General features: G+C 48.9%; 1 protein-coding gene across 1 annotated transcript in view; it reads right to left on the reverse strand.

The window, feature by feature from the left end:
• ADRA1B (adrenoceptor alpha 1B) overlaps nucleotides 1-11,971 on the reverse strand; it is a gene marked incomplete at both ends in the record, with an annotated part of 48,538 nt that extends 36,567 nt beyond the window's left edge. The window contains one exon of the mRNA XM_080804463.1: nucleotides 11,023-11,971. Within this exon, the coding sequence (XP_080660589.1) occupies nucleotides 11,023-11,971 (949 nt within the window). The remainder of the gene's footprint in view (nucleotides 1-11,022) is intronic.
• Nucleotides 11,972-12,381: the final 410 nt, after the last annotated feature.

The raw sequence follows: 12,381 nt of genomic DNA on the forward strand, positions 1-12,381 counted from the left end.
CCTGAACGGTTCCTTGATGCAAACTTACAGCACAATTTGTGTGCTCACAACAGAGGGGTGCTTGATGGTTCAAAGGGGGCTCAGATGTGCTGCCGATGGGCGTGGTCAGACGTACTCTTGACGGAGTCCTAGGAACACCGGCCTGCCAGTGAGCACTCTGCCCTGGCTTGACTCACACTCCATCCTTCCAGGAGTGGGAATGATGGATGGAGGGAAGATGCCCCTCCCCCTACAGATAGTCCAGCCTTAGGAGTCCTTCAGACACAGCTCACTGTCCCCTCTGCTCCCCAAATCTTATTATTTCAGCCTACCCCTTCTCATGTCTGTGCACTCTAGAGACCTGTGTCCTTCAGATCACACCACTTCTCTTGGGTAGGATGGATCCGTTCCTTCCTTTACTAAGCGTTTAAGGTCTAGCTAGCCATAGTTTCAGATCCTGCCTCCAGCACTGGTGTAACCAGGGTGAGTTAGCTGAATGAAGATCTCAAAATCCCAAATCAACATTTACAGTAACTCCTCTTGCCCACAAAGGAGAGACATGTGAAGTTTCATCTTTCCTCCTGAAATTGTTGCTCACTTCATTCTCTTTCTTTCTCTCTCACCAGATGGTTGAGGCTGTGGGGGCCCGATTCTCTCTTCTCCCCCACCTCGGCTCCTCAGTGATCCTGAGGCAATGTGGCACGCTCCTCTGCAGAAACTCTTATTCTGGGGTTTCAAATAGGGAGGTACTTGTATCATTCAAATTTTGAGTGATAAATTTATTTTGAGAATAGGAGGGGATTATGATAATCATCATCATCATCATCATGTTATGGTAGCAGACATAATGGAGGCTGGGTTGTCTGGAGACGTCATTGTAAGCAATGCTGTGTTTACCCGACAAGCAGACCCAGTAAATCTTTAGAGCTTTAGCAAACCTGGGACATCTCCACTTTTTGGGGATATAATTTGATATCAAAGAAATTAAAGTAGTCTTCATGTAATAAGCCCGAATGTAGTGGGGCTAACATTTATTTTAAGGCCCATATGTGTGTGTACATGTATGTGTTTTAATTCAGAATTACAGATGGAGGTAGGAGAAGCATTCACTTCTCATTACCTTGGACCTCTCTAAAGGTCTTAACCTGATCCTGCTATGAAGTCCCCAGAATTGTTTCCTCCTCCCCTCCTTCTACAGGGACCAGGTCTGGCCATATCCCTCCAAGAGGTGAGAGGAACTTGACAAGGGCCAGTAATGTGAGGGGAAATAGGGTTGATTGGACAAGGTCTCCCCCTGGAGTGGGTGGAATGGTAACCTTTAATAAAGAATGAAGACGTTGTCCAATTTTCCAGCTCCTGCCTGTGTCCACTCTGGTCTTCACATAGCCCATCTTTCTTCCCTGGTCCCATGACAAGGCTCATACTGGCATTTGGTTTTACAAGAAGCAGTCATGATAGTCTCCTTTCAATGCGCCTCTGCTCATTTCTAGGAATGAGATAAGTCATTTGATGCCTCTAAGCCCGTTTCCTTATTTTTTTTTAAAGATTTTATTTATTTATTTGTCAGAGAGAGTGAGCACAGGCAGACAGAGTGGCAGGCAGAGAGAGAAGGAGAAGCAGGCTCCCCGCTGAGCAAGGAGCCCGATGTGGGACTCGATCCCAGGACGCTGGGATCATGACCTGAGCCGAAGGCAGCTGCTTTACCAACTGAGCCACCCAGGCGTCCCTTCCTTATTTTTAAAATGGGTGTGACCCCAATACCTGTCTGATGGGAGAATGGTAGATAAGGCCTGGAATGCACTGTATGGATCATATAGCTGCAATTGGTATTTTTACTGAGAGTCTACTGGGTACACGTCTTCAGGTGTGCAGGATGAGATGAGTCAAACTTGGAACCTATCCTCCAGAGGTTCGCAGCCCGAGAGCACCGCCAACGATTTACACATTGCCCTGATCTCTATGGACAGGTGTAGCGGGCATCATAAACACAGGGTAGAAGGAGGGATTGCTGCCAGGAAAGGCATGGGACCCAAGGAAGCTTCCCTGAGACAGGTGTCCGCAGAACCGGGGTTTTATAGGTAGGCAGTGTTGGGATATTCAGAGGGTGCAGAAAGAGCATTTCTAGTAGAGAGAAACAGTCTGAGCAAATGCACAGGGGAAGGAAGATGCAAGATGTATTTGGGAAATGACGACTAATTCTGTTTGAGTTACAGTACGCTTCTAATTCTCTCACTAAACTCATAGTGCTGTTGATTTTTTCATTCACTTAGCTTTTGTGAACACCTGTGTCAGGCAGGGAGGAAAGATGTGGTTACTGCTTATAAGACAGTCACAGTCTGTAGAGGAGACAGGTAAATTGACCAGTCATCCCTGCTGTGCTTGGGTGTAGGTGAAGGGTTCCTGCCTAGCCTCAGCATTCCTCTCTCTCTCTTTTTAAGACTTATTTATTTTATGGGGGGATGGGGGGGGAGAGAGAAGCAGACTCCCTGATGAACACAGAGCCCCACGTGGGGCTCCATCCCGGGACCACGAGATCATGACCTGAGCAGAAATCAAGAGTTGGTCGCTTAACCAACTAAGCCACCTAGGTACCTAGGCATCCGTCTCTTTATGGGAACTCCAAGGAACTGGGAGGGACCCAGGAATTTTCTTCATAGCTGTATGGTTTTGTAAAGTTTTCAAAAGTAAGATCTATTAAGTGCAATTGATTAGGGCCTCTGTCTTATTCCAGGCTGACTTCCCTCTATTGTATTTCCCCTTACATGGGTGTTAGTGAAGGGGTCATGAGCATTTTGGGGAGCTATTACGAGTTGAGATATATTTCATTTGGGTTTTATCATATATATATATATGTACACACACACACACACACACACACACATATATACATATACATGTGTATATATATGTGTAGTTTGCAGATTTTTCTTTCTGTATAGCTTGGTGATCACTAGCCAGTTACTGCAAGGTGGAAAAATGGCTTCTAGAAATACTCTCTTGTTCATGATGCTGACCCTGCTGACTCACCTGGACTTGTGACATTAAGAGGTAGGGCCAGAGGCTAAGTCGCGGTATAAGTCCTGTAGTGCTGGGACCACATATATGTGGGTGACAGAGGTGAATCATGGTTTGAAATATATCCAGCCAGAAAATAAACTTAACTGTGAAAAAGTCTTCCAAGTTTTATGTTTTCCTAAATTTGATAAAAGTCTTTTTAAAAAAATTTATTAATTTATTTGAGATAGAACAGTAGGAAGAGCATAGCAAGAGGGAAAAGCAGACTCCGTGTTGAGTGTGGAGCTGGATGCAGGCCTCGATCTCACGACCCCAAGACCATGACCTGAGCCGAAATCAAGAATAAGATGCTCAACTGAGCCACTCAGGTGCTCCCAAAGTTTATAAAAGTCTTAAAAAAGTATGTGAAATTACCAATCATGAGTTAGGACTCTGCAAAATGTCTGAAGTATCCGTAATAAAAGAGGAATTTTGAGTTATCGTGGTAGGGGAAAGACCCAATTACTTTTATATTTATGTTCTCGCCAGGACATGATGTCTCTTGATTGCTGAATGATAGGCTGCCACGTTCCCTCCCTTTCCTCCTTCTCTGAGTAGACTCTGGTTTCCCCCAACTCCTTTTCAGGGTTCCATAAATCACAGCTCAGAGCTCCACACTTAGGGTACACCCAGTGATAACCCTTTAGCCTTATCTGGTTGCCTAGATGTGAATCCAGATTCTATCCCTCATCACCTGGGTGGCCTGAGGTAAATCACTCAATGTCTCTGAGCTTCAGTTTCCTTATCTGTAAAACGGGGACAATAACAGTGGGAGAGGAGTCAGTGAGAGAACGCCCAGAAGCAGCCCCCAGCCCTGTGTAGCACAGTGAGCCTGGCACATGGCAAGACCTCATAAATGGGATCTATTAGTATTATTATTATCAGACATGGTCTGGGAGCACAGTGACTGCGGAAACATTCTGCAGATACTGGAGAAAGCAATTTCCCAGTGTGGCCCAGCAGACATCAGTTATTTTTATGAGCCACATACACGCTCAGGTAAAGGCATTTCCTGCATTACAGATCGGAACGAGCCCATCTGTGACGGGGCTGCAGCTACACCCACACCCGCTGGCATTTCTGTGGCCTGAATCCAGCAGGATTCAGTGCCTCCACAAATGGCCCCCTCTCCTGTTGTAGCCTTCGCACATCATTCCTCCCCCTCCTGCCCTTCTGCCCCTGTCCTTTGAATGTCACTGCAAAGCGGAAGCTCGTTATCCACCCCCTCCCTCCCTTGTGCCCTCCTTCCCTCCTTTGCTTCTCGCTTCCCCCCCCCCCAATATTTATTGGGTCTCAGCGCCGTGGTATCTTCCATGATGCTAAGAGTTTAAAAGACTCACAATAAAATTGCAAAAACATCTTTGGTGGGGATAGACATAGGGCTACAACTTGTTTTTTTTTCCAAGTAGGACATTAAACACACGTACACACAGGACTATCATCACTACTGATTACCATCATTCCATCAAAGAAATGCTATTTCAGTGTCTCAAAATAGAAAGGACATGGTCTTTAGCATAAAAGGACAGTCGTTTATATTGAATACATTTGGAAAAACACAGGCTTTTTCTCATGGTTTTCCTCATTTTGTCACGAGCCAGTAAAAATGTTATGCCCATGGGCACCAAACCCCAGACAAATGTTCAGAAAGCTCTGTAGTAACAATAAGAATGATATAACAAATGCTTACAGAGTGCCCAATGTGGAGCCTGATAGACTGTACCATTTACTAGCTGTGTGACCTGGGGCCAGTTACCAAACCTCTCTGATCTCTTGTTCCCTCAGCTATAAATACAGGGATGATGATGCTTGCTCTGCAGAAGGGTTTTTGAGGACGGTGAGCAATACATAGTGTTCAGCAGTGAGCAGTGTACCCAGGTCATTGAAGAGATGCTTCTGCAGCGCTCATTCTCTTCTTCTTGTCTGGAGAAGCTCTAGTTGAAAGAATTCACCTTCCTTCCTCCCAGCCTTCTGCCTTCCACCATGTGGACTAGCCCAGGGGACTGGGCAGGATTGGAGGTGCTTCCAGCCACACTGGGGGGAGCATAAGCAAGTTTTCTTGGCTCTCTGTGGGGTGCTCATTCCAGGATTTCCCAGGCATAGAGTGGACTGGTGCTAAGCCCTTGCATAGGAATCACCTGGGAACTTGCTAAAAATCAGGATTCTCCACTCCCTCATGAGAAATTCTGATACAATAGGTCTGTGGTGGAGCCCAGGAATCTATGCTTCTGGGAAGAGCCCTCTGCCAGATGTTTCTGATGAACAGTTGGTCAGTGGTTGGTCACAGCGCCCAGCTTTTGGGTTGGGACATTCTATCTACTTGCAAGAGTGTCCGGCAGATCACTCATAGCATGCTGTCCTATGAACCCTGATGAATAGGATCTGAGGAAGGTTCTGGAAGGAATTCTCTTGGCTGTGTTTTGTTGGCCTCCCAACAAATGATACCTGCCTCGCCCAGAAACTTCAGAGTTATTCCAGACATGTTTCTTGTTCTCACTAACCCTCCTAAATCATATAACCAAACCATCCCCAAGTCCTTGAATGTCTTCATCCCTCTCCGCCCTCACTGCCCCCAGCCAAGTCTGAATTACCTTCAGCTCCCCCTGGGCACGTGGCCTCTAAACGGCCATGCCCCAGACTCGTGCTCCATAGAGAGGTCTGGTTCATCGTTTCAAGACATAACTCGGATGGTATCTCCTGTCTGCTTCAAAGGTTGTAGTAGTGACCAGTGTAGCTTAAGGTAAAATCTTAAGTCCTTGTTGTGGCCTAAAATCCCCGCGTGGCCTGGCCTCTGCCCACACCTGCAGCCCTGACCTGCCCTTGGCTTTCCCTACCCTCCCGCCTTGCTACTTCCTCACCAGTTCCAGCCTCAGGACTCTCGGGCAGGCCCGTCCTTCCGCCAGACCCTCTCTTTCCACCTGGCGCCTTCACCGAGTTAGCTCCTCCACAGCTTGTCACTCAGGGACCCCTGTGATGTGCTGACTCTGGTAAGTTACATCTAACAGCATCTCAGCCCTTTACTTTCAAGTCATTTGTTGCAGTTTGTGTGCATGTGTTTTTCAAACGATCTGTGTTTCCCACTAGAACTAAATCTTATGAGGACATAGAACATAGCTGTTTTGCTCACCACTCTATCTTTAGTACAATACCTGCACACAGCGGGCATCCCATAAATACATACTTATTCAATGAATGAATGAATGATTGAATGAATGATTCAAGATGTAGGGTTAGATTCTCAGATGGAGGGCAAGGATCCACTTTTTCCCCTAGCCAGGGTGATAAAAGTCCCAGCATCAGGAGACCCACATCTTACACAGTGTCGGAGGTGGGGAGCAAATCTAGCCCTGAGCAAGACTGGGATGACCTTCCCTGACATTTTCTGGGTGAGTCTTTTTGCAGGAGTGAGCGGGGAGTGGAAGAAAGACAGGGCTTTGTGACAGAAGTACAATACCCAGTTTTTGACAAGGTGGCTCTGGAGTTTCGGAGCACATTTGGAGGAGAGCAGATTGGGACTGGGGAGCAAGAAGGCCAGACATCTCCCAGCTGCAGTCAGTGGAACAGGTATGTGCCTTCCCTGATGGACCGGGCTTCAACCCTTGGCTCTATCATCTACTTACTGTGTGACCTGAGGCAAGAAGACTAACCTCTCTGAGCTCCTGCATATTCATCTTTAGAGAGGGAGTAATTACTCTCCCCTGTCAGGGTGGCTGTGAGGATTAATGAGATCATGTCTGTGAAGAGCCTAGAAGAATGTCTGGCACATAGTACCTGCTTCGGAAAAATACGACCTCACGAAGCTGTAAACATCATGCAGGCAGAGGCCATGAAGCACGTAGTAGTTGCGTTAGGAAGTCTTTATTAATGATTTCATAAATGGCCGAATGTATTTTCCTTCAGAAGGACTTTCCTTTTCCTCTGTATAAAAATTTCTTCCTCATTCAGATTAATTGCTTTCCTTGTGGACACCTCAAATCCCTGTGTTTCAAAACCTCAGAGCCGAAGGGTTAGTGTGTGTGTGTTTGTGGGGGTGGCTCTGCCCTGAGTCATCTCTGAGACCCTCGCCCTCCCCTGTGCAGGAATTCATCAGTTCCAATCTGAATGAGAGGACTAGAGAAACAAATCAGTGCAGAGAGGGATTCCTATTTGGTCCCAGTACTAGAGAACACAACTGTTTCTTTGAAATTGACCTTCATCTATTTGGAGGGGAAAGCAGTTAGTTCAATAATGGCTTCCTGGTGCCTTTCAGCATTTTAAAAGATGGAAGAAAGATCTGGAGCGAGGCAAGGTTCCAGTGTTTTCTAAACAACGCACTAAACCCAGCTACCAGTTGGCTGCCCAGCACTTCCTGCCACCCGCAGCGGCCCCCTCCCCCCACTCCAATCCATCCTTCAATGCAGTGCACATCCCTGAGGAGCCCAGCCACTCCTTGAGTGCCTCCTGACCAGGAAGACTCCTGACCAGGTCTTCCCCAGGTGGGTGGGAGCTAGACTTCACTCTAATGCCTAGCGGCTGAAGATTCCTCGGACATCTTGCATATGGCCCCTTGAGTAGAAATGCTGCTGTATTATATTCCAATTATTTCCTGTCCCTCCATGGCCCAATTCCAGGGGCTGAATAAAGAGGTCCTTGTTTGTTGGAGTCCATCCCTGCTCCCAAGTAAGTGAGAGCTGGTCCCTGGCCTGACTTGGTCTGAGGCCATAGGGGAAGGGTGGGGAGGAGGTAGGCAGGGTGTTACAGGTGGGGAGAGCTCCACAGGAGATGAAGGGCCCAGCCCCACAGGCAGCCCAGCCCTGCTCCCAAAAATAAAAACAAGGGAGGAAGGAAAACAAATGGGGCCCCTGCCCAGGACTCCACAGAGGGCATGGCTGTTTTCCCTCCTTCCCAGGAGGGATCCCAACCCTTCTCTCCCATGGAGAAGACAAACACGGCTATGGAAATCTCATGCTATCCAAGCACCTGGAAGTCTGTTGCTAATTGGAAGTTCCTCCTACCTTCACTTCCCTGTTTGCCAATGACTCTCTCCCCCTAGATCTGCTTTCTCTCCTTGTTGAGTGAAAAGCATTTCATGGAAAATTTCAAATCTGGAACCTTGTTCAGATTCCAAAAGAGTTACTGTTCTACACCATGCTCCCATTGTTTGGGTGTTATTTGAACTCAGGGGAAATAGAAACCCACACCACCATTTTACTGGGATGGTCTTCCTAAATTATTAAGAACATGCTAATTAAGCACCTTCTCTGTTTGAAGCTCTTGAGTACTTTTCAAAGTCCATCCCAAACCCAAGGCCTGGAGTCCATATTTCTTACCTGCCCAGGCTTGGGTAGCCAAGGGAGAGGATGCAGGCAGAGTAGCTTAGGGATAGCACCTCAGGAGATCTCTGGGAGTCAGTGGCAGCGGTGTTCAGGAAGGTTTCATGGCAAGGAGAGGAGAAACAAGCTCTGAGAGCAGGCCATGCAAACCAAGGACCTGAGATGTTAGGGGGTTATGGTCTCAGAAAGTCATGAACAGAAAGGGAGGAAAAGTGGAGATAGGGTGCTTGAGAAGAAAATGAGGGTGAGTTTGAAGAGCAGGACCCACAGAGAAGCCACATCCTCCTGCACAGTGGGTGCCTGCAGAAGGGCTAAGCTTTGCAGCATTTAACTTGTGTCCAGGAGGGTGGAACCCGAAGGGAACTGAGCGATCCTCTGGCCAGTGATTCTCAAAGCCTGGTCTGTGGACCAACACTTCAGAATCACCTGGTAGGTGGTTAAACATGAGGGTTCCTGGGACCCATCCGATACTGAATCAGATTGTCTGTGGATTATGTCTAAGAAGCTGAATGTTTATCAAGTTCCACAGATGATTGTGATCTTTGTTAAAGTTTGAGAGCCCTTGATTTAGTCCAACCCTCCTGTTCCCTGGAAGTGAGATCTGAAGTCTAGAGAGGTAAAGCAACAAGCTTAGGGTAACAGAGCTGACTGATGGCAAAGCTCATGTGAGAACTCTATTGCACTTGACCCCTGGGGCAGTGCTCTTTCCATTTCAGCATGCAGGCGGTTTCTTCACCTATTTGGAACTGTTTCCATCACCCCCTAAAGTGAAAGCTTGCACCTTTGATCCATTCCCTGCATCCTGCGGGGGCCTTCTCCTTCCTGAGGACGCTCTGGTCATAGCCTCTGCAGGCTGGGGGGCAGAGGCAGAAGGAAGAAAGGAGAAAGACTCAGTTCTGAGCCGCTAATTACAGTTGTGGGGGTTGACAAGTGAGTTGAGCGGGAGAAACACACTTATGGCTGAGGGGCGATTGGGATTTAGTTTGTAGTACGAAGCTAACTTTCACTGAGCTTTTGCTATGCACCAGACACTGATTAAGTCCTTTCTATGCATTAGTGCAAACCCCATGGAGCAAACAGTAATTAGCCCTATTTCGCAGATGGAGAAACTGAGGCTCACAGACCAGCAGTCATTTGCCCAAGGTCCATGCTAACGCATGACCAAATCACTTCCACATACCACCATGATCTTTATATAGCCCAAAACAGTGTGAACTGTTACCCACTTTAACCCAACAAGCCTACAAAAGGACCCCAAGACCTTGGGAAAAAAAGAAAGCTTCTCTGCAGTGAGATGTGACCACTCTTGGGGGGCACGCACAGCTTCAAATGCTTCCCATGTAACACACTAAAAATATTTCCAAAAGGCATTAATTTGCAAACCTGCCTCAGAAATGACAACATGGAGTGGAGGTTAAGTACCTTTTTTCTTTATCTTTTTAAAATGGAAACTCCAGATGTCAATTTGCTTTCCTTCCATTTGCCCTTTTCTGGTGAAGGAAGTGTGTCTACAGAATTTTAGTTATTTGAGGGATTTGGTTATGTTGCATTCTAACGGAGCCCTGCGTGTGATCGCAGGCATATATGGTCCATGGCAAGTAGCAGCCGCTACCTCTTCTGCTATCATGGCACATGACTTTGCAATGATCACCTCCCTCCATTCATTTTCTGGAGTGTCCCCCAGGGATGGAAGAGGAAACCACAGCAGATCAGTGCCTTAGAGAAAGGCACTGTTTCCCAAGCCATGTGGACAGCATGTCACGGTACCCTCCTCTAGGTTTACTTCCTAGCCAGACTGTATCTTCGTAGGAAAAATCAGGAAGCTTTTTGAACAACTTAGACCACTAAACAAAAGAAGATGGACATATTTGTATAGGAGAGGATGGACTCAATTTCATCCCAGCAGGATTTGATGCCTGGCAGCCTAAGGTGAGGGACCCCTGTAATTTAAATCTGGCTATTTCAGGAATCACCAGAGTTAGGAACATTTTCAGGTAAAAATTGAAAACATGTGACCCTCTGTCTTCCTTCTCTTTCAAATCTCAAGCTTTAGCCAACTCAAGGGCTGATTGGGGCGGTGCAGCTGTTAAAATGTTCTTATTAACTCATAATGAAGGGAGTGCATTGAGGTGAGAGCAAGCGGTGAATGGAGGGGGGGAGGACGCAGCCTCTGCAAAGCTCATGGGGAGCGTGGGTCTCTGCAAGAGCCCTGGAAATGCTGAATGAAAACTGCCTTTCTGCGTACGAGCTGCCTGCCTGCTTCCCAAATGCCGCGTCTGCGGTAACTACAAACTATTTTGTATGCTGCATTAGCGACACTGCCTTAACCGGCACATCATTACTACTGAGATAACGCTGGTGCGATGTTCAAGTCCAGTGTCCTTTTTAATTATTAAACTGACGCCGTTGAATGAGTCATTCCACATACCAGATTTTCCTCCTGTGGTTCTATTTCAAGTGACTAGCCCCTTTCTTAGCGTGTTCCACTAACACCTGAGTTGGTTCTTAGCCAGCTACCCAGTCTGCAAAGCCTTTGCAGAACAAACAGCATTCTCCAATCGCCAAACACACACAGATCGCATAAAAAACAAAACCCACAAAAAAACTTTACGGTAAGCTCACCAGTAAACCCGAGATCTGAAAACACCCAGTTCCCCTCCGCCAGTCCCCAACTTACCAAGTGGTAGAGCGATGAAGAAGGGTAGCCAGCACAAGATGAACATACCGACCACAATGCCCAAGGTCTTGGCTGCCTTCTTTTCCCTGGAGAACTTAAAAAGTTTGACAGCTATGGAACTCCTGGGGTTGTGGCCCTTGGCCTTGGTACTGCTGAGGGTGTCCTCATGAAAGTTCTTGGAGTGGATTCTCAGAGTCAGCTCCTTGGAGTTGGACATCTCTTTCATGACTCCAGCTTCCAGGTTCTTGGTGGTCCTCTTGGCAACGATGTAGACGCGACAGTACATGACCAGAATGACCGCCAGAGGGATGTAAAAGGAGCCCAGGGAAGAGAAGAGGGCGTAGAAGGGTTCTTCGGTGACCCCGCATTCCTTGTCATCGTTGGGCGCCGGCTCCTTCCACCCAAGGAGAGGCCCGATGGAGATGACCGTGGACAAGACCCAGACACTGAGGAGCGCCAAGATGGCCTTCCTGCGGGTGACGAGCGTGGGGTACTGCAGGGAGTAGCGCACCCCAATGTAGCGATCGATGGAGATGGCGCACAGGCTCAGAATGGAGGCCGTGCAGCACAGGACATCCACGGCGGCCCAGATGTCACAGAAGATCCGTCCCAGCACCCAGTAGCCGAGCACCTCCAGGGCTGCGGAGAAGGGCAGCACGGTGAAGCTCAGCAGCAGGTCGGCAATGGCCAGGTTGACGATGAAGTAGTTGGTGGGCGTCCGCAGGTGACGGTTGCAGGCCACCGACAAGATGACGACGATGTTGCCCACGATGGCAAAGAGGATGAAGGCGCCCAGCACCAGGCCCACGGAGATGGCCCTGGTGATGTCCAGCTGGGGCAGTGTGGAGTTGCTCGAGGTCTGGTTGGGGCCAGTGAAGTTGGCATTTTTCAACTCTCCCCAGTGGGCAGGTGCTGATGTGTTGTGGCCGGTGTCCAGGTCGGGATTCATTTTAGAGTCGGCCCTCCATAGCCTGGGGTGAGCGGGCTGGAAGGGCTGCGGCCAAGCTCCTCAGCTGCCCTGCAACTTTGCTTCGCCCGCGGTCTTCTTCCCAGAGGCGCCCTCCCGGCGAGGAGTCATCTCCCCCGGGCAGCCCAGCCCCGCGGCGCGTCTCCTGCCTGCCTGCCTGCACCGAGCCGCCCGCTCGCCGGCTGTCAGAGGGAGGCGGCGAGAGAGGGGCCGAGGCGGCGGCTCCAAGTTTAATGGTCCACGTCAGGCGCGCGGGGCCGGGCGGGCGGGGAGCGGCGGGGGAGGGGCGGCGGGCAGGGGGCGCCCGGCTCGGCACGGCCCGCGGCGGGTGTGCGGGCAGCGGCGGCCAGCCCGGTCAGCGCCGAGGAGGGTCTGCTCGCGACGAGCCGCCT

Source organism: Martes martes, assembly GCF_963455335.1.
Source record: "Martes martes genome assembly, chromosome: 5".
Classification (NCBI taxonomy): domain Eukaryota; kingdom Metazoa; phylum Chordata; class Mammalia; order Carnivora; family Mustelidae; genus Martes; species Martes martes.